The sequence below is a fragment of the Oncorhynchus nerka genome, linkage group LG23, assembly GCF_034236695.1.
Source record: "Oncorhynchus nerka isolate Pitt River linkage group LG23, Oner_Uvic_2.0, whole genome shotgun sequence".
NCBI classification, from domain to species: Eukaryota; Metazoa; Chordata; class Actinopteri; order Salmoniformes; family Salmonidae; genus Oncorhynchus; species Oncorhynchus nerka.
The window spans coordinates 11,524,043-11,543,921 of record NC_088418.1 but is presented as its reverse complement, the minus strand read 5'-3'; the positions used below and the strand labels follow the sequence as shown (position 1 = coordinate 11,543,921).

Genomic DNA, 19,879 nt, shown 5'->3' with positions numbered 1-19,879 from the left:
CTTCCCCTACGCCACCATCCCCTTCTCTCCTTCCCTCTCTTCTCCTACCCCACCATCCCCTTCCCTCCTTCCCTCTCTTCTCCTACCCCACCATCCCCTTCCCTCCTTCCCTCTCTTCTCCTCTCCCCACCATCCCCTTCTCTCCTTCCCTCTCTTCTCCTACCCCACCATCCCCTTCTCTCCTTCCCTCTCTTCTCCTACCCCACCATCCCTTCTCTCCTTCCCTCTCTTCTCCTACCCCACCATCCCCTTCTCTCCTTCCCTCTCTTCTCCTACCCCACCATCCCTTCCTCCTTCCCTCTCTTATCCTACCCCACCATCCCTTCTCTCCTTCCATCTGTATCTTCTCATTCTCTCTCTTTTGCTTTCCCTCCTTCCCTCTCTTCTCCTACCCCACCATCCCCTTCCCTCCTTCCCTCTCTTCTCCTACCCCACCATCCCTTCTCTCCTTCCCTCTCTTCTCCTACCCCTCCATCCCCTTCTCTCCTTCCCTCTCTTCTCCTACCCCACCATCCCCTTCCCTCCTTCCTTCTCTTCTCCTACCCCACCATCCCCTCTCCTTTCTCTTCTCCTACCCCACCATCCCCTTCTCTCCTTCCCTCTCTTCTCCTACCCCACCATCCCCTTCTCTACCCCACCATCCCCCTTCCTTCCCTCTCTTCTCCTACCCCACCATCCCCTTCTCTCCTTCCCTCTCTTCTCCTACCCCACCCTCCCCTTCCCTCCTTCCCTCTCTTCTCCTACCCCACCATCCCCTTCTCTCCTTCCCTCTCTTCTCCTAACCCACCATCCCCTTCTATCCTTCCCTCTCTTCTCATACCCCACCATCCCCTTCTCTCCTTCCCTCTCTTCTCCTACCCCACCATCCCCTTCTCTCCTTCCCTCTCTTCTCCTTCCCCATCATCCCCTTCTCTCCTTCCCTCTCTTCTCCTACCCCACCATCCCCTTCCTCCTTCCCTCTCTTCCCCTTACCCCACCATCCCCTTCTCTCCTTCCCTTCTCTTCTCCTACCCACCATCCCCTTCCCTCCTTCCCTCTCTTCTCCTACCCCACCATCCCCTTCTCTCCTTCCCTCTCTTCTCCTACCCCACCATCCCCTTCTCTCCTTCCCTCTCTTCTCCAACCCCACCATCCCCTTCTCTCCTTCCCTCTCTTCTCCTACCCCACCATCCCCTTCCCTCCTTCCCTCTCTTATCCTAACCCACCATCCCCTTCTCTCCTTCCATCTGTATCTTCTCATTCTCTCTCTTTTGCTTTCCCTCCTTCCCTCTCTTCTCCTACCCCACCATCCTTCCCCTCTCTTCTCCTACCCCACCATCCCCTTCTCTCCTTCCCTCTCTTCTCCTACCCCTCCATCCCCTTCTCTCCTTCCCTCTCTTCTCCTACCCCACCATCCCCTTCTCTCCTTCCCTCTCTTCTCCTACCCCACCATCCCCTTCTCTCTCCCCTTCCCTCTCTTCTCCTACCCCACCATCCCCTTCTCTCCTTCCCTCTCTTCTCCTACCCCACCATCCCCTTCTCTCCTTCCCTCTCTTCTCCTACCCCACCATCCCCTTCCTCCTTCCCTCTCTTCTCCTACCCCACCATCCCCTTCTCTCCTTCCCTCTCTTCTCCTACCCCCATCCCCATCCCCTTCCCTCTCTTCTCCTACCCCACCATCCCCTTCTCTCCCCTCTTCTCCTACCCCACCATCCCCTTCTCTCCTTCCCTCTCTTCTCCTACCCCACCATCCCTTCTCTCCTTCCCTCTCTTCTCCTACCCCACCATCCCTCCTTCCCTCCTCCTTCTTACCCACCCCCCCTTCTCCTTCCCTTCTTCTCCTACCCCACCATCCCCTTCTCTCCTTCCCTCTCTTCTCCTACCCCACCATCCCCTTCTCTCCTTCCCTCTCTTCTCCTACCCCACCATCCCCTTCTCTCCTTCCCTCTCTTCTCCTACCCCACCATCCCCTTCCCTTCCCTCTCTTCTCCTTCCCCACCATCCCCTTCTCTCCTTCCCTCTCTTCTCCTACCTCACCATCCCCTTCCTCCTTCCCTCTCTTCTCCTACCCCACCATCCCCTTCCCTCCTTCCCTCTCTTCTCCTACCCCGCCATCCCCTTCTCTCCTTCCCTCTCTTCTCCTACCCCACCATCCCCTTCTCTCCTTCCCTCTCTTCTCCTACCCCACCATCCCCTTCTCTCCTTCCCTCTCTTCTCCTACCCCACCATCCCCTTCCCTCCTTCCCTCTCTTATCCTACCCCACCATCCCCTTCTCTCCTTCCATCTGTATCTTCTCATTCTCTCTCTTTTTGCTTTCCCTCCTTCCCTCTCTTCTCCTACCCCACCATCCCCTTCCCTCCTTTCCTCTCTTCTCCTACCCCACCATCCCCTTCTCTCCTTCCCTCTCTTCTCCTACCCCTCCATCCCCTTCTCTCCTTCCCTCTCTTCTCCTACCCCACCATCCCCTTCTCTCCTTCCCTCTCTTCTCCTACCCCACCATCCCCTTCCTTCTCTTCTCCTACCCCACCATCCCCTTCTCTCCTTCCCTCTCTTCTCCTACCCCACCATCCCCTTCTCTCCTTCCCTCTCTTCTCCTACCCCACCATCCCCTTCTCTCCTTCCCTCTCTTCTCCTACCCCACCCTCCCCTTCCCTCCTTCCCTCTCTTCTCCTACCCCACCATCCCCTTCTCTCCTTCCCTCTCTTCTCCTAACCCACCATCCCCTTCTATCCTTCCCTCTCTTCTCATACCCCACCATCCCCTTCTCTCCTTCCCTCTCTTCTCCTACCCCACCATCCCCTTCTCTCCTTCCCTCTCTTCTCCTACCCCACCATCCCCTTCTCTCCTTCCCTCTCTTCTCCTACCCCACCATCCCCTTCCTTCCCTCCTTCCCTCTCTTCTCTTACCCCACCATCCCCTCACCATCTCTCCCTCCTTCCCTCTCTTCTCCTACCTCACCATCCCCTTCCCTCCTTCCCTCTCTTCTCCTACCCCACCATCCCCTTCTCTCCTTCCCTCTCTTCTCCAACCCCACCATCCCCTTCTCTCCTTCCCTCTCTTCTCCTACCCCACCATCCCCTTCTCTCCTTCCCTCTCTTCTCCTACCCCACCATCCCCTTCCCTCCTTCCCTCTCTTATCCTAACCCACCATCCCCTTCTCTCCTTCCATCTGTATCTTCTCATTCTCTCTCTTTTGCTTTCCCTCCTTCCCTCTCTTCTCCTACCCCACCATCCCCTTCCCTCCTTCTCTTCTCCTACCCCACCATCCCCTTCCTCCTTCCCTCTCTTCTCCTACCCCTCCATCCCCTTCTCTCCTTCCCTCTCTTCTCCTACCCCACCATCCCCTCTCTCCTTCCCCTTCCCTACCCCACCATCCCCTCTCTCCTCTCCTACCCCACCATCCCCTTCTCTCCTTCCCTCTCTTCTCCTACCCCACCATCCCCTTCTCTCCTTCCCTCTCTTCTCCTACCCCACCATCCCCTTCTCTCCTTCCCTCTCTTCTCCTACCCCACCATCCCCTTCTCTCCTTCCCTCCTTCTTCTTTTCCTACCCCACCATCCCCTTCTCTCCTTCCCTCTCTTCTCCTACCCCACCATCGCCTTCTCTCCTTCCATCTCTCTCCTACCCCACCATCCCCTTCTCTCCTTCCCTCTCTTCTCCTACCCCACCATCCCCTTCTCTCCTTCCCTCTCTTCTCCTACCCCACCATCCCCTTCCTCCTTCCCTCTCTTCTCCTACCCCACCATCCCCTTCTCTCCTTCCCTCTCTTCTCCTAACCCACCATCCCCTTCTATCCTTCCCTCTCTTCTCCTACCCCACCATCCCCTTCTCTCCTTCCATCTCTTCTCCTACCCCACCATCCCCATCTCTTCTCCTACCCCACCATCCCCTTCCTCATTCCCTCTCTTCTCCTACCCCACCATCCCCTTCTCTCCTTCCCTCTCTTCTCCTAACTCACCATCCCCTTCCCTCCTTCCCTCTCTTCTCCTACCCCACCATCCCCTTCTCTCCTTCCCTCTCTTCTCCTAACCCACCATCCCCTTCTATCCTTCCCTCTCTTCTCCTACCCCACCATCCCCTTCTCTCCTTCCCTCTCTTCTCCTACCCCACCATCCCCTTATCTCCTTCCCTCTCTTCTCCTACCCCACCATCCCCTTCCCTCATTCCCTCTCTTCTCCTACCCCACCATCCCCTTCTCTCCTTCCCTCTCTTCTCCTACCTCACCATCCCCTTCCCTCCTTCCCTCTCTTCTCCTACCCCACCATCCCCTTTCCTCCTTCCCTCTCTTCTCCTACCCAACCATCCCCTTCTCTCCTTCCCTCTCTTCTCCTACCCCACCATCCCCTTCTCTCCTTCCCTCTCTTCTCCTACCCCACCATCCCCTTCCCTCCTTCCTTCTCTTCTCCTACCCCACCATCCCCTTCTCTCCTTCCCTCTCTTCTCCTACCCCACCATCCCCTTCTCTCCTTCCCTCTCTTCTCCTACCCCACCATCCCCTTCTCTCCTTCCCTCTCTTCTCCTACCCCACCATCCCCTTCCCTCCTTCCCTCTCTTCTCCTACCCCACCATCCCCTTCTCTCCTTCCCTCTCTTCTCCTAACCCACCATCCCCTTCTATCCTTCCCTCTCTTCTCCTACCCCACCATCCCCTTCTCTCCTTCCCTCTCTTCTCCTACCCCACCATCCCCTTCCTTCTCTTCTCCTACCCCACCATCCCCTTCTCTCCTTCCCTCTCTTCTCCTACCCCACCATCCCCTTCCCTCCTTCCCTCTCTTCTCTTACCCCACCATCCCCTTCTCTCCTTCCCTCTCTTCTCCTACCCCACCATCCCCTTCTCTCCTTCCCTCTCTTCTCCTACCCCACCATCCCCTTCTCTCCTTCCCTCTCTTCTCCTACCCCACCATCCCCTTCCCTCCTTCCCTCTCTTCTCCTACCCCACCATCCCCTTCTCTCCTTCCATCTGTATCTTCTCGTTCTCTCCTCTCTCTTTTTTTTCTCATCTCTCTCTCACTTTATCACTGGAGCCTGGACATGAGCCCTGCTGCCCACTTCTCTGCTGCTCTGCATGACAGACTCACAGCCCACAGGAGAGACAGAGAGAGACAGAGACAGGGAGGGATGGAGAGAAAAGAGAGGGAGGGATATATAGAGGGGGAGAGAGCAGGAGCTAGGAGAGAGAAGGAGAGAGAGAAAGAGAGAGAAACTGAAGAGGGGAGTTTGAGAAAAAAAAGGGTGAAGATAGAGAAAGGTCCACAGTCCCAGTTTTCCCATCTCTCTCTCTCTCTCTCTGGCATCACATTATATCAGTCAGACAAGCGTGTCGCTGCCCTGTCCTAGCCCTCTCCCCATTCCACCACTCCTCAAATGACAACACACAAACTGTCACAGTCAGGGTCACTGTGAAGCAGACATCTGTTGTTTGGTCTGGTGTTGTTTTGGGGCCGTTGTCACCTCTCCTGTCACACCCTTTACCTACTGTACCAGACAGTGTGAAATGCTCCCAGAGTGCCTCTTAACCCACATCCCCTAGCCCATCTCCTACTTTCAACTCACCCCCCACGCCCCCACCACCACCCAGCCTCTACCAAACACTCCCTAAACAAGTTCCTGTCAGATGACCACCTCCCCTCCCTCTCGTACCTCCCTCCACCCTTCCTCAGCAGAGGTGCTCTACCATCGTTGCCTTTGGTCTGACGCCGTATATTTTTTTAGGAAAACATCCCCCCCCCTCTTGTTTGTTTTGCTGTGTCTCCCCAGAGAACACTAGGATGAGTGGCATCCTGACCTCACAGACGGAGCCATACGACCTGTCCTCCTCGCGCTCCTTCCAGAGCCTGTCCCACCTACCGCCCACCTACGAGGCCGCCGTCAAGGCCGACCTCAACAGATACTCCTCCCTCAAGAGACTGAGTAGGTCCCGACCACAGCACAGTTCACCCTTAACAGTAACGCTGACAGAGCTGCCACTGCCTCTTTTTAAATGTTCTGCATGTTCAAAATGATACTGCATAAGTTACGGCCTGATCTGGCATGTTAAAACTCTGCATTCGTTACTCGGCTCGTTTCTCAACTGGCAAACGTTCATGAGGGATTACACCATATGCCCCTAAAGATGCAATGACAGGATACTTTCTCCTGAAAGGGTCATACTATTCATTAGGGAGTGCACCAGCGTTCACTACCTTTCCAGAAAGCCTCGACTCTTCAAGGCATAAACAGCGTCTGAATGAGAGGCCACAGAAAATAAAAAATGACATGTCATCCACTCTCTTCCGTAACGTCCGACAAGTCACCACTTCTTGAAAACCATATACGCCACACGCTCACCGTCTCCCCTTAAACATTTATCTAGAGAGAAGCAGCAATAGCATCAGCCACCATTTCTTTTAGAGTGTTTAACCACATTAAGCTCTGATCTGCGCTCTAGCAGACACTCTGTATTGATTCAGTGTCCTACGCTGGCTTCTGCAGCCGAATGAGGTCTCATGTCATCATATTCCAGAAGTGTAATGCATATATTCCTTAAGGCTTGTGTAATCGCATCATGGCTGTCCTGTACTTCACTGTTGGCACGGGAACAAAGGGAGGCATATGAATCTATGGTGCAGGCTACAACTCAAAGTCGGTGCTACTAAAACTCCTGTAAGGGGATTTTTATTCAGTCAGCACACACACACACACACACACACACACACACACACACACACACACACACACACACACACACACACACATTTCAGTCAAAAACACCTACCGAGCTCACATGGTGTTTTACTAAACGTTTAACAAAGTAAAGGACCTGAGTCTACAACCGATCTCATCAGCCATCTTTAGACTGGGTCGCCATCATTATACTGATCTCATCAGCCATCTCTAGACTGGGTCACCATCATTATACTGATCTCATCAGCCATCTCTAGACTGGGTCACCATCATTATACTGATCTCATCAGCCATCTCTAGACTGGGTCGCCATCATTATACTGATCTCATCAGCCATCTCTAGAGTGGGTCACCATCGTTATACTGATCCCGTCAGCCATCTCTAGACTGGGTCACCATCGTTATACTGATCCTGTCAGCCATCTCTAGACTGGGTCACCATCGTTATACTGATCTCATCAGCCATCTCTAGACTGGGTCACCATCGTTATACTGATCCTGTCAGCCATCTCTAGACTGGGTCACCATCGTTATACTGATCCTGTCAGCCATCTCTAGACTGGGTCACCATCGTTATACTGATCTCATCAGCCATCTCTAGAGTGGGTCACCATCATTATACTGATCCTGTCTCAGGTGTCTCTTGTTATTGTCTACTTTTGATCCACATATGTACCCTACTGGAGAGCTAGCTAGCGAGCCGTTAGCTAGCGAGCCAGCAAGTTAATGTTTGCTATCGAACAGTATGCTTTAACTTGCAAATAAAAAACAACTTTCTGACTAAATTATAAACTTATATCTGAAGATGTAGCTAACACTCTTAAATAAATGGATGAACGCTTCACGGCAGACTAGAACCCTTTAACTTCATTTTGTTTCATAGCTACATCTCGTTTGGCCAGCGTTGTGTCAAGGTACTCTAGTTCACACTGACCGTGGCGTGTGTAGAAAGTAGCCCATCACTTTTCCCAACTGATCTGTTAGTAGGAAAATAACGGCTGTTAAATAGCGCTATTAAATTCAGCGCCTGTTATTCAATTCAGGGCATCAATGTTGTTGAGAAAAGTAGCAAAACAATTGTATTCGTATTTATGGATTGAATACGAGTTTGTTATGAAGGCACATGAAAGTTCACATATTCCAGAAGGCATTTATGCCAACAAAAAAAAACGAATTTTGATGAAGATGAATGTTTACGTTCAAATGGCTCTGCTGTGAAGTGGTGACGTTCGACATACGCCTGGTTTCCTGAAACGAGTCACATATATGGATGGTGTCATCAATCAAACAATGTTCTACAGTGTGAATCTAACAGAACTGTGTCTGCATATTGATTGGAACATGCTATGTCATTGCTTGGAAAATGTCCGTGCTTGGGAAATGTTAGTTCTTGGGAAATGTTAGTTCTTGGGAAATGTTAGTTCTTGGGAAAATGTCTCAATGTGTGTTGGCATGGTGAATGTTGTTATCCTAGAAAGCTGTTTCATACAATACACTTTTCTTTAGTTGATTTCAATTTATCAGAGAGTGCTGCAGGACAACCTAGTTCTCGCGACTATGGTCGATGCCCATAATCCAGTCCAGTGAAAGCCGTAGAATAATCTCTTCCTCTATGTTGAAATTTAAAACTGTCCTCAGCTGATGCCAGCCGGTCTAGTTGTCTTTATCTGCTAGCAAAGCAAATCATTTACAGCAGCAAATATCCAAAAGGCACCATGCAGTTCTCTTTGTTAGTCAGCTAGTGTCTTTCTACTGAAAGATCATGTAGGATAAAGCCAGAGGCTTAATGGTATAATGAAAAAGAAAAATCTCAGCTTCTACTTATGAATGTAAATTGATGTATACTCTAAGTACAGCACACAGTGTTTTTACGCACAGTATGTATCAAAAGTAATTTATTCATTCTTTTTATCAGAAGATTTTTCAGCCTGAATTGGCCATGCCTTTAACTACATTTTTCTCTCATCTAAAAATAACTGCTTCAGAATGAAGTCTTGTTTTTATTGACTCTTTCATTAATCAGATTTATATTTAACCGATTCATTGTGATTATTCTCATGCCAGATAAAACATACACATGTATTTTCATTATTCATCAGGTAATGTACCTTAGCTAAATCCCTTTGAGCGTCCTGTCGTAATTGACGTTTGTGTACAGGTCGCGATCAGCTGGAGGTTCGTTGTTGTTGTGACCCCTATCGTAACTGACACGGCTTGGTGTTCTCTTTCTGGGTTCTGTGTAAAGTGGAGACGTCTTTTGTCATAAATCTATAAATAACGGACGAATGCTATTAACGTTCACCTTCCCATCTCACTTTAGCAGTAAAACATTCAAAAGACAAAGTGAGAAAGAATAGAGACTCCAAGGACATCAACTGTCCAGTGACGTCTCTCATTATGTATTGATGGGGGTGAACTTTAAAAATGTATATTTTGGAAATTTTATGCCGCAGCTTTACTTAGTGTGTGTGTGTGTTTGTGTGTCTGTGCGTGTAGCGCACGTGCTTGTGTGTGTATGTGTGACTATGTCGAATCTCTACGCATGACTAATGATTGATGCATGGTTCCCAATGAGTCTGCTGCATAATACATACATGGTGTGAGGGTGTGATATCACACATCCTTCCAAGAAAATCTGGAGGCATGAACATGCACTATATATGCAGAAGAATGTGGACACCCCTTCAAATTAGTTGATTCGGCTATTTCAGCCCCAACCGTTGTTAACAGGTGTATAAAATCAACTGCCTAAAATCACCATGCGCAATGCCAAGCGTCGGCTGTGAAGCGTGTTGTCCCACCTCTTGAGCAGTGGAAACACGTTATCTTACAATTACATTCTAGACCATTCTGTGCTTCTAACTTTGTGGCAACAGTTTGGGGAAAGCCCTTTCCTGTTTTAACATCCCAATGCCCCCGTACACAAAGCGAGGTCCATACAGTAATGGTTTGTTGAGATCAGTGTGGAAGAACTCGACTGGCCTGCGGAGCAATGTTCCAACATCTAGTGGAAAGCCTTCCCAAAAGAGTTGAGGCTGTTATAACAGCAGGTGTCCACATACTTTTGGTCATGTAGTGTATTTCCTGACCTGTTCTTGTTCACAACCACTATCCCATGTTCTGCTTGATAATATATGAACATGCAGCATTTTCATCTTAAGAACTTTTGGTGTCATTTAAAATTATTTTCACATGAATGGCATCCTCTTTGTGTATGACATTTCTGTCGAGTGCATGCTGTATGACACGGTTTGTTTACAGACTTTTACGCAACCTTTGGAAAGTTCAAGCCCTCAGCCAGAAACACTGGTAGAATCACAGATGGGGCCGAGATTCTAGAAAGGTTGTACATCACATTTAATATCCTCTGATTCTTCAGTCCCTCTGTTCTCTGAGCAACCTTCAGTCCCTCTGTTCTCTGAGCAACCTTCAGACCCTCTATTCTCTGAACAACCTTCAGTCCCTCTATTCTCTGAGCAACCTTCAGACCCTCTATTCTCTGAGCAACCTTCAGTCCCTCTATTCTCTGAGCAACCTTCAGTCCCTCTATTCTCTGAGCAACCTTCAGACCCTCTATTCTATGAGCAACCTTCAGTCCCTCTATTCTCTGAGCAACCTTCAGACCCTCTATTCTCTGAGCAACCTTCAGACCCTCTAGTCTCTGAGCAACCTTCAGTCCCTCTATTCTCTGAGCAACCTTCAGACCCTCTAGTCTCTGAGCAACCTTCAGTCCCTCTATTCTCTGAGCAACCTTCAGACCCTCTATTCTATGAGCAACCTTCAGTCCCTCTATTCTCTGAGCAACCTTCAGACCCTCTATTCTCTGAACAACCTTCAGTCCCTCTATTCTCTGACCAACCTTCAGACCCTCTATTCTCTGAGCAACCTTCAGTCCCTCTATTCTCTGAGCAACCTTCAGACCCTCTATTCTCTGAGCAACCTTCAGACCCTCTATTCTCTGAGCAACCTCCAGACCCTCTATTCTCTGAGCAACCTTCAGTCCCTCTATTCTCTGAGCAACCTTCCGTCCCTCTATTCTCTGAGCAACCTTCAGACCCTCTATTCTCTGAGCAACCTTCAGACCCTCTATTCTCTGAGCAACCTTCAGACCCTCTATTCTCTGAGCAACCTTCAGACCCTCTATTCTCTGAGCAATCTTCAGACCCTCTATTCTCTGAACAACCTTCAGTCCCTCTATTCTCTGACCAACCTTCAGACCCTCTATTCTCTGAGCAACCTTCAGTCCCTCTATTCTCTGAGCAACCTTCAGACCCTCTATTCTCTGAGCAACCTTCAGACCCTCTATTCTCTGAGCAACCTCCAGACCCTCTATTCTCTGAGCAACCTTCAGTCCCTCTATTCTCTGAGCAACCTTCCGTCCCTCTATTCTCTGAGCAACCTTCAGACCCTCTATTCTCTGAGCAACCTTCAGACCCTCTATTCTCTGAGCAACCTTCAGACCCTCTATTCTCTGAGCAACCTTCAGACCCTCTATTCTCTGAGCAATCTTCAGACCCTCTATTCTCTGAGCAACCCTTTATTATTCTCTTTTGTTTTTCATTTCTCTCTCTTTCCCTCCTACTCTCTCTTTACCTTCTCCCTTCCTCTTTCTCTCTCCTAATCCACCTATTCTCTGTCTTTACCTTCTCCCTTCCTCTTTCTCTCTCCTAATCCACCTATTCTCTCTCTTTACCTTCTCCCTGCCTCTTTCTCTCTCCTAATCCACCTATTCTCTGTCTTTACCTTCTCCCTTCCTCTTTCTCTCTCCTAATCCACCTATTCTCTGTCTTTACCTTCTCCCTTCCTCTTTCTCTCTCCTAATCCACCTATTCGCTGTCTTTACCTTCTCCCTTCCTCTTTCTCTCTCCTAATCCACCTATTCTCTGTCTTTACCTTCTCCCTTCCTCTTTCTCTCTCCTAATCCACCTATTCTCTGTCTTTACCTTCTCCCTTCCTCTTTCTCTCTCCTAATCCACCTATTCTCTGTCTTTACCTTCTCCCTTCCTCTTTCTCTCTCCTAATCCACCTATTCTCTCTCTTTACCTTCTCCCTTCCTCTTTCTCTCTCCTAATCCACCTATTCTCTGTCTTTACCTTCTCCCTTCCTCTTTCTCTCTCCTAATCCACCTATTCTCTCTCTTTACCTTCTCCCTGCCTCTTTCTCTCTCCTAATCCACCTATTCTCTGTCTTTACCTTCTCCCTTCCTCTTTCTCTCTCCTAATCCACCTATTCTCTGTCTTTACCTTCTCCCTTCCTCTTTCTCTCTCCTAATCCACCTATTCTCTGTCTTTCGTCTTGCTGTCTCTCCACAGCGGATAAAGACGTCGACGACTACTACACCCGCAAGCGTCACCTCCCTGACCTGGCAGCCAGAAGCACCCTGCCCTTACACGTCATCAAAATGAACCAGGAACAGGTACTGCATCTACATTTTAAAACATTTCCTGTAAAATATACAATAACTTACTGGCAGCAATTGGCCAGTAAGTTACTGTAATGTATTTTACAGTACAGCTACGGTAATACATTTGATGTTAATCCATGTTACAGTACCAAAAATGTTACAATAATCTAATTTCCAGTATATTACTGGAATTACCCACGCTGCGGCATATTACCCAGTGTTCTTTGCAAGTTTTCATTTTTACATTTTGGACATTTATGGCGGGTGACGTAAACGGCGGGTGCCGTTGTCCTTAGCAACTTACATTCCACCAAGGTTGATAAAGAAAAAACCAATCACAGTCATAGTAAATCAAATGTATCTGTAGTCGTTACTGACAATGTTACTGTAGTTAGGGATACATTGTTCTTCAAAATAATAGAAATTACAACAAGATATCTTACGATAAATCTCTGACCATCTCTGTATAGTGCCAATACAATACTGAGATATTCACATTAATGCCAGAGCAATGAAACACAGTAAAAGTGAATATTAAATCACAAGAAAATGATTTATACAGTATTTTACTGTAATTACAAGGGATTAGAGCAAGCGGGTTGGCGGTAAGAATTAGCATATTACAGCTTATTAATGAATACTAGGTGTTTTACATCACTTGCACTTCTAGAGGCCTGAACAAAGGCTTCCAAACTGGATGTGATTACAGGACAGAACAGATCATATGGACATGGGTAGATATTCAACCATTAAAAGGCTGAAGACCCACTACCACTCTGATCTGTTCCCTATATACTGTACATGTCATTGCTAGGGAACTACTACCACATATCAGTTCAATTGGTACAGCTTTCTCACTAACGGGTACAAGAAATATAGCCACTTACAAATCACGCTTTAAAATATGTTAGTGCACCATAACTTACAGTACGCTGAAGTAAATATATAGCAAACCAGCAATACAGTACTTTCATTGAATTGTTTGTTGAATCGTTGAATTGGATTGAAAATAAAATCAGTAATTGCTAATAGATGAATGTTTAATTATATATTACACTACACCAACTAATATTTTGTGTTTTATATCACTTGCCCTTTAACAAAGACTTCTATATCCAATTTGTAAGTCGCTCTGGATAAGAGCGTCTGCTAAATGACTTAAATGTAAATGTATATCATTCAGAGCAAAATGACATGACTAAACATTTTACCATTAAAGGGCTGAGACTTGCCTTCTAAACGTAATTATTAGGGAACCACTACCACAGATCACTTCAGTTGGTACAGCACACTAACTAACGTAATTATTAGGGAACCACTACCACAGATCACTTCAGTTGGTACAGCACACTAACTAACGTAATTATTAGGGAACCACTACCACAGATCACTTCAGTTGGTACAGCACACTAACTAACGTAATTATTAGGGAACCACTACCACAGATCACTTCAGTTGGTACAGCACACTAACTAACGTAATTATTAGGGAACCACTACCACAGATCACTTCAGTTGGTACAGCACACTAACTAACGGTTGCAACAAATATAGCATCTTACAAGGCATTAAAATATGTTCATGAGACAGAGACTCTTTCCCTGCTCCCAATTTTCCCATTTTCCCAAAGCACCATAATTAATACTGTAAAACAGATTTAAAGTATTTTACTGTGCATGCTACAGTGTTTTACTGTCGAAATGACAGAAAGGTCTTACAATGTGCTTTAAAACAAATGTATAGTATTTTACTGTACATTATACGGTAATCTACTGTATTCAAGTTAAAAATACAAAAACAGCGAATAGTGTACGTATTTATATGAAGCTGCAGTTTATTTACCCAGTGGTGCTGTTTAGTTAACGCAGTTGCAAAAGTCTGAAGATGTTGAATACATCAACAGTTGACTATCTTCACCCTTTCCTCCTCCAGCAGCAGCAGCAGCTCCAGAGCCAGCCCCCCCAGCCCCAGGTGTCCCAGGCCCCACCCCAGCAGCCCCAGGCGCAGCAGGCCCCCAGGAGACAGAGGCCTCCTCGTGTCCAGAGGGCCATGTCCCAGGACCGGGTCCTGTCCCCAAACAGAGAACCCCAGCCAGACTACCAGGGGATAGGGATGACTCGGCAAGGAGGACGTATCCTGTCTGATGAGCAGCTACTGTCTGCCGAGAGGCTGAGGTCCCAGGAACGCCTGATGTCCCAGGACCGGCTGTACTCCAAGGACCGCATGTACTCCAAGGACAGGCTGTTACAATCTCAAGACCACATGTACCCAAAAGACCGCCATTTCTCCCAAGACCGCCTGTACTCCCAAGACCGCCTCTACTCCCAAGATCGCCTGTACTCCCAGGATCCTCTGATCTCGCCGGACAAAATGATGATGTCGCTGAAGCGCGCGTCCGGCGGTTTCCGGGGCAACAACGACAAGTCAATGTCGCACGCCATCTCGCACCCGGATGTGTTCATGCCCACGACACCGCTCATGGACCACTACAAGATGACCAAAATGCACTCCCATCCCAGCGCCCCGAGCAACGCAGGGGCGGCAGGAGGAGCAGGAGCTGCGGGGCACTCCAACACGCTAGTCATGAACCACACGACTAATAAGAGACAGCAGTTTGCCTCCAGAAGGACCCACACTGTGGAGCAGCTCCACTACATCCCCCAGCAGCACTACCGCACAGGCAGCAAGACCGAAGTGACTGTTTAACGCTAGCTAGCATGCTAACGGCTAGCTTGGGAGTGCGTCAGCAGAGAATGCTAACATCTCATCGCTAGTTTATATATACGCCTTTTAACAGACACTTTTATCCAGTGACTTACTGTCTGCATACATTTTTATGTATGGGTGGCCCCAGCGGGAATCAAACCAACGACCCTTTGTGTTGGGGGAGTATGTGTGTGGGGGGGATGGGAAAAGACTGCCGAGTATAACAGGACGATAATTGTATGATTTTAAGTCAAACAAAAGGTACACTCACATTTTTTTGCATTTTCAGACTTCACCAGATCGAAGAGCGGTAACTGTACTGTAAGAGACTAGAGTTCTTCAGTAGACACAAACCCCACTAAGACTGAGTCAGCTGTGGTAGTGTGCTGTGAAATTGGCAAACTACTCTACTGTTATTCCTGTTACGCCCTAAGCACCCTTGTCCACCACAATCTGGGTGTGATTCATATGAGGGGACATGGGCTATTTGAGAATAGAGAGGCTCAGGCAGCCAACACATCTCTTATTCTAGAAACTTCTACTGCATTGGTAAAACGCCAGGACTGATCCGATCAATGTCTCCACAACTTCTGTTGTTGAGAGACACAACACAACCACAGGTGATGGAACCAGGATGACCCTGTAATAACCAGGATGACCCTGTAATAACTTTATAAATATATAAATATAAAAACGACCGTTTGTAACTCAAGTCTTACTCATAGCTATCAATCAAAACCGATGTTAGACAAGTGTTCCATTTCTAAAAATGAAGAAGTGGTTTTAAAAAGTGGTTTTAAAAAGCACAATCAATTAATGAGATTTTGTGTTTCTGTTCAGTTGTTTCATAAGTTTGGTCGCTGATGGCTAGTTCGTAGATGATTGTAAATAAGCTATAATTCTAGAGGCAGTAATATGGACCAGTCTGTACCAGTTGGCTTTTGTATTAGGCTGTCTAATGTTTTCAGTAGATTCTGAACAAGTTGTAAACCACCACTGTTTCGTGATAAGTTCAGACTAGAAAACCCACTTAACCAAGCATTTGACAGGATACATGAATACTATAACTATGTTTGTAGATTGAGAATGAATGAGAATGAATGAGAATGAATGAGAATGAATGTGAATGAATGAGAATGAATGAGAATGAATGTGAATGAATGAGAATGAATGTGAATGAATGAGAATGAATGTGAATGAATGAGAATGAATGAGAATGAATGTGAATGAATGAGAATGAATGTGAATGAATGAGAATGAATGTGAATGAATGAGAATGAATGTGAATGAATGTGTTGTTCATTAAAGAAATATACCACTGTTCCTATTTGGATGTAGAATGTGTTCCATTGACTTCTATGATAAGCTTGACAACATGGTGACTGATTATAATTGTTGTTGCAGTAGGGTCAAAATAAACCATCCATATTTAAAAAAAACAGGCAACACTATTCTGGAACAACTATATTTGTGCTCTGGTGGTTGATGTGTATGAAAAATGATATACTGTATGTTATTATATAGTTAAATGGTACAGCTGACATACGACTCATCCATACCTGCATGAGTTTGAAAGGGCTGTGAGTGAGAGCTGAAGGTGGGCTTTTTGGACACTTTATAAGGAAGGCAAGAAAGCTTCCTTGCCTGTACATGTTCAATCAAGTGATATTTTATATATTAAAGGGAACGCAAATTATAGGTAGGATAAAGTTTTTTTCTCACGACAACATCTTGTTTTTCTCAGCAGGGGTCATCATCTATCCCTATCATACAGTATGTCACCCTGACAGGCAGCTTTACATGACAGCCTTAACCGCGATAAGAAATATGCCACAGACGCAGGGAACCGGAGTACTTTACCACTGGCATCTGAATGAATATCTCTGACTTTAATGCTATTTCAGACCTATTTCAGACCTATTTCAGACCTTCTTGAAATGCATTGAACTCCTGTGGATGCGAAGGCCAATTCTCACACCAAACAAAGCTGCCCCCACAAATACAAAATATTTTCAATTTGCACCCGATCCTCTAACCCAGGGATGTCAAACTCATTCCATGGAGGGCCTAGCATCTGCAGGATTGTGTTTTTTCTTTTCATTTAAGCCCACAGCAACCAGGTGTGGGGAGTTCCTTACTAATTAGTGACCTTAATTCATCAATCAAGTACAAGGGAGGAGTGAAAACCCTCAGACACTCGGCCCTCAGTGGAATGAGTTTGACACGCCTTAACCCATCAGCCCATCCAATCAAAGGGAATCTATGGATGGGAGAGTCAGCTGGAAAAGGTAGACCTAAGAAGGCCAGGCGAGCGGGTACAGAGACCGAAGGTATCTCCACTGTGAGAAAGGGGAATCAGGCCAACTACAAGGCTTTCCTTAAAATAATCGAGAGCTTTCAAACTGTCTCCGCATGTGAAAACGTTCCACAATACAATACTTCTCATTCTTTCACTCCAGTTTTAATGCTGACAAGGTTGAGAGCAGACAGAGGACTTTTATGTTCTTGAAATATTTAGTTTAAGCTGTCGTTGCTTTTATATTTGTCCATGTTCCTTTGTCGTTCCTGTTCTGTCCTCAGAGAGAATTATTGTCATGTTTGAAGGGCAAAGAAGGAGACCAGTTTGGGCTGCAATCCACTGAAACGCTCACATGTCCTACAACAAACTGACACCTTCCTCTCCTCAACCCAGGCACACAGTAAATATGATAACCAATGAAGGATATGAGTGAGAAACATATAGATCTCCATATTTCACGTATTCCAAGTAAAAATATTTGTTGAGTTTTGACCATGTAATTCTATTAGTTTAATAATGAAGTCCTTTAAATGTTCCCGCTCTGCTTCACACACCTCCATGAAGACCCGCAGGCCTATGCCAATCTATGTTGTGGATATCTGTGCAATGCTGCTTTCAGAAGGATCTTTGCTGCAGTTTTTTTTTTTTTTTACCTCTAATCCATCTGCAAACTAGTCAATAAAGGTTGAGCTGACGGGATGTCCACTCCCAGAGAGGGACTGACATCTACTTTGGCTCTGATCTGACATATTGTATTGGCATCTTAGTGGGGATCTTAGCTAAAACTCAATACACAGCGATACGATGATGATAGCAAGATTTAAAATGTTTATTCTCTACAATAAACAGGCATGAAGTGTCCATGTGAACAGGCCAAATATTCAAGTCCATATTCATTGAGGAAAAAATAGGAACTGCCATCAACTGAAAAATACCTGGGGAATAAACATGGAATGTTATTTTTAATAGATCGCTTCTACGATGAAAATGTTGCTTTTAAATCCTTCATTCCAACCGTATCTGCCTCAAAAACAAGGTTCCAGACTCAATATCTCGCACTCTTGATAATCCTCCAATTGGAGAGACAGCTAACAGACGTTTGTTTTATGACAGACGCCAGATCCAGATGCACATTTAATTAGTAGCTCATCAACTCTGTCAGAGTTAATTACCCGAGGTCTGAGCCCAGCGAGCAAACACACCAACGCCTTGTTCACACTGCAGGCCTTAATGCTCAAATCAGTGTTGTTTTTCAAATCTGTTTTGGAATACTGACTGTTCAAACAGAACGTTGTGACCAAATCAGATTTGTGTGTAATTCAGACAGCAGTCATTTGCTGACATGGCTATGCTAGTTGTCATAGTAACGATGGGTGTGCGCACAGTGGCGTAGGCTGATTGGTGGGTGTGTGTGTGCTTCCTATCACTCAGAAGTTATGTATCAAACTAAGGTGATAACAACGCCTGCCATGGACATTTCCCAGTCGCAGTTTGAATGTTCTAAATCATAGTGTTAGAACCATTTTAAAGCCTCAAAGGATAAGATGATCCAACTTTCAAAACGAGTCCTTTTTGGCCACATCAGTCAACTATCTTGCTAACTAGCTGTTTAGCGTTCCAGAATATTCACTCATTTGTTTGTAAACAATTAACAAGCTATTTGGCTACCACATGTTCTTGTAGAACTGTCAACAGAGTAGCTAGCAAGCAACACTACATGCCAAATGTCACGTTCTGACCTTAGTTCCTTTGATTTGTCTTTGTTTTAGGATGGTCAGGACGTGAGTTGGGTGGGTTGTCTATGTTCCGTTTTCTATATTGTGTTTGCATTTGGCCTGGTATGGTTCTCAATCAGAGGCAGGTGTCGTTAGTTGTCTCTGATTGAGAATCATACCTAGGTAGCCTTTTCCCACTTGTGTTTTGTGGGTGTTTATTTTCTGTGTCTGTGTGTTCCACACGGCACTGTTTCGGTTGGTTATTTCAGGTATTGTTTATTGTTTTGTTTCAGTGTTCGTTTGTTTTAATAAAGAGCATGAACACGTACAACGGCTACGCATTGGTCCTCCGATCCTTACTACTCCTCCTCGTTGGTGGAGGAGGAAGACAGCCGTTACAGAAACACCCACCAGCAAAAGACCAAGCAGCGTGGTTACGGTAGCAGCAGCGATCTCAGGACTCCTGGTCATGGGAGGAGATTCTGGACGGCAAGGGACCCTGGGCACAGGCTGGAGAATATCGCCGCCCCAAGGCTGAGCTGGAGGCAGCGAAAGCCGAGAGGCGGAGGTATGAGGAGGCAGCACGGCAGCGCGGCTGGAAGCCCGAGAGGCAGCCCCAAAAATGTATTGAGAGAGGGACCGGGCAGGCACCGTGTTATGCCGTGAGGTGCACGGTGTCCCCGGTGCGCAGGCACAGCCCGGTGCAGTACATAGCAGCAACTCGTATCGGCCGGGCTAGGTTGGGCATCGAGCCAGGTGCCATGAAGCCGGCTCAGCGCATCTGGTCTCCAGTGCGTCTCCTCGGGCCGCGGTACATTTTTTTATTTTTTTTATTTCACCTTTATTTAACCAGGTAGGCTAGTTGAGAACAAGTTCTCATTTGCAACTGCGACCTGGCCAAGATAAAGCATAGCAGTGTGAACAGACAACACAGAGTTACACATGGAGTAAACAATTAACAAGTCAATAACACAGTAGAAAAAAAAATGGGCAGTCTATATACAATGTGTGCAAAAGGCATGAGGAGGTAGGCGAATAATACAATTTTGCAGATTAACACTGGGGTGATAAATGATCAGATGGTCATGTACAGGTAGAGATATTGGTGTGCAAA

The 19,879-nt window shown here is 46.7% G+C and overlaps 1 protein-coding gene across 1 annotated transcript; it reads left to right on the top strand.

Annotated features, from left to right (window-relative positions):
* The first annotated feature begins 5,741 nt into the window (after window positions 1–5,741).
* On the top strand, window positions 5,742–18,240 carry LOC115119024 (protein shisa-6-like). Its single transcript, XM_029647758.2, has 3 exons — window positions 5,742–5,889; window positions 11,955–12,058; window positions 13,978–18,240. Exons 1-3 carry the CDS (start codon window positions 5,748–5,750, stop codon window positions 14,749–14,751), a joined length of 1,020 nt encoding a protein of 339 aa, XP_029503618.1. The 5' UTR covers window positions 5,742–5,747; the 3' UTR covers window positions 14,752–18,240.
* Window positions 18,241–19,879: the final 1,639 nt, after the last annotated feature.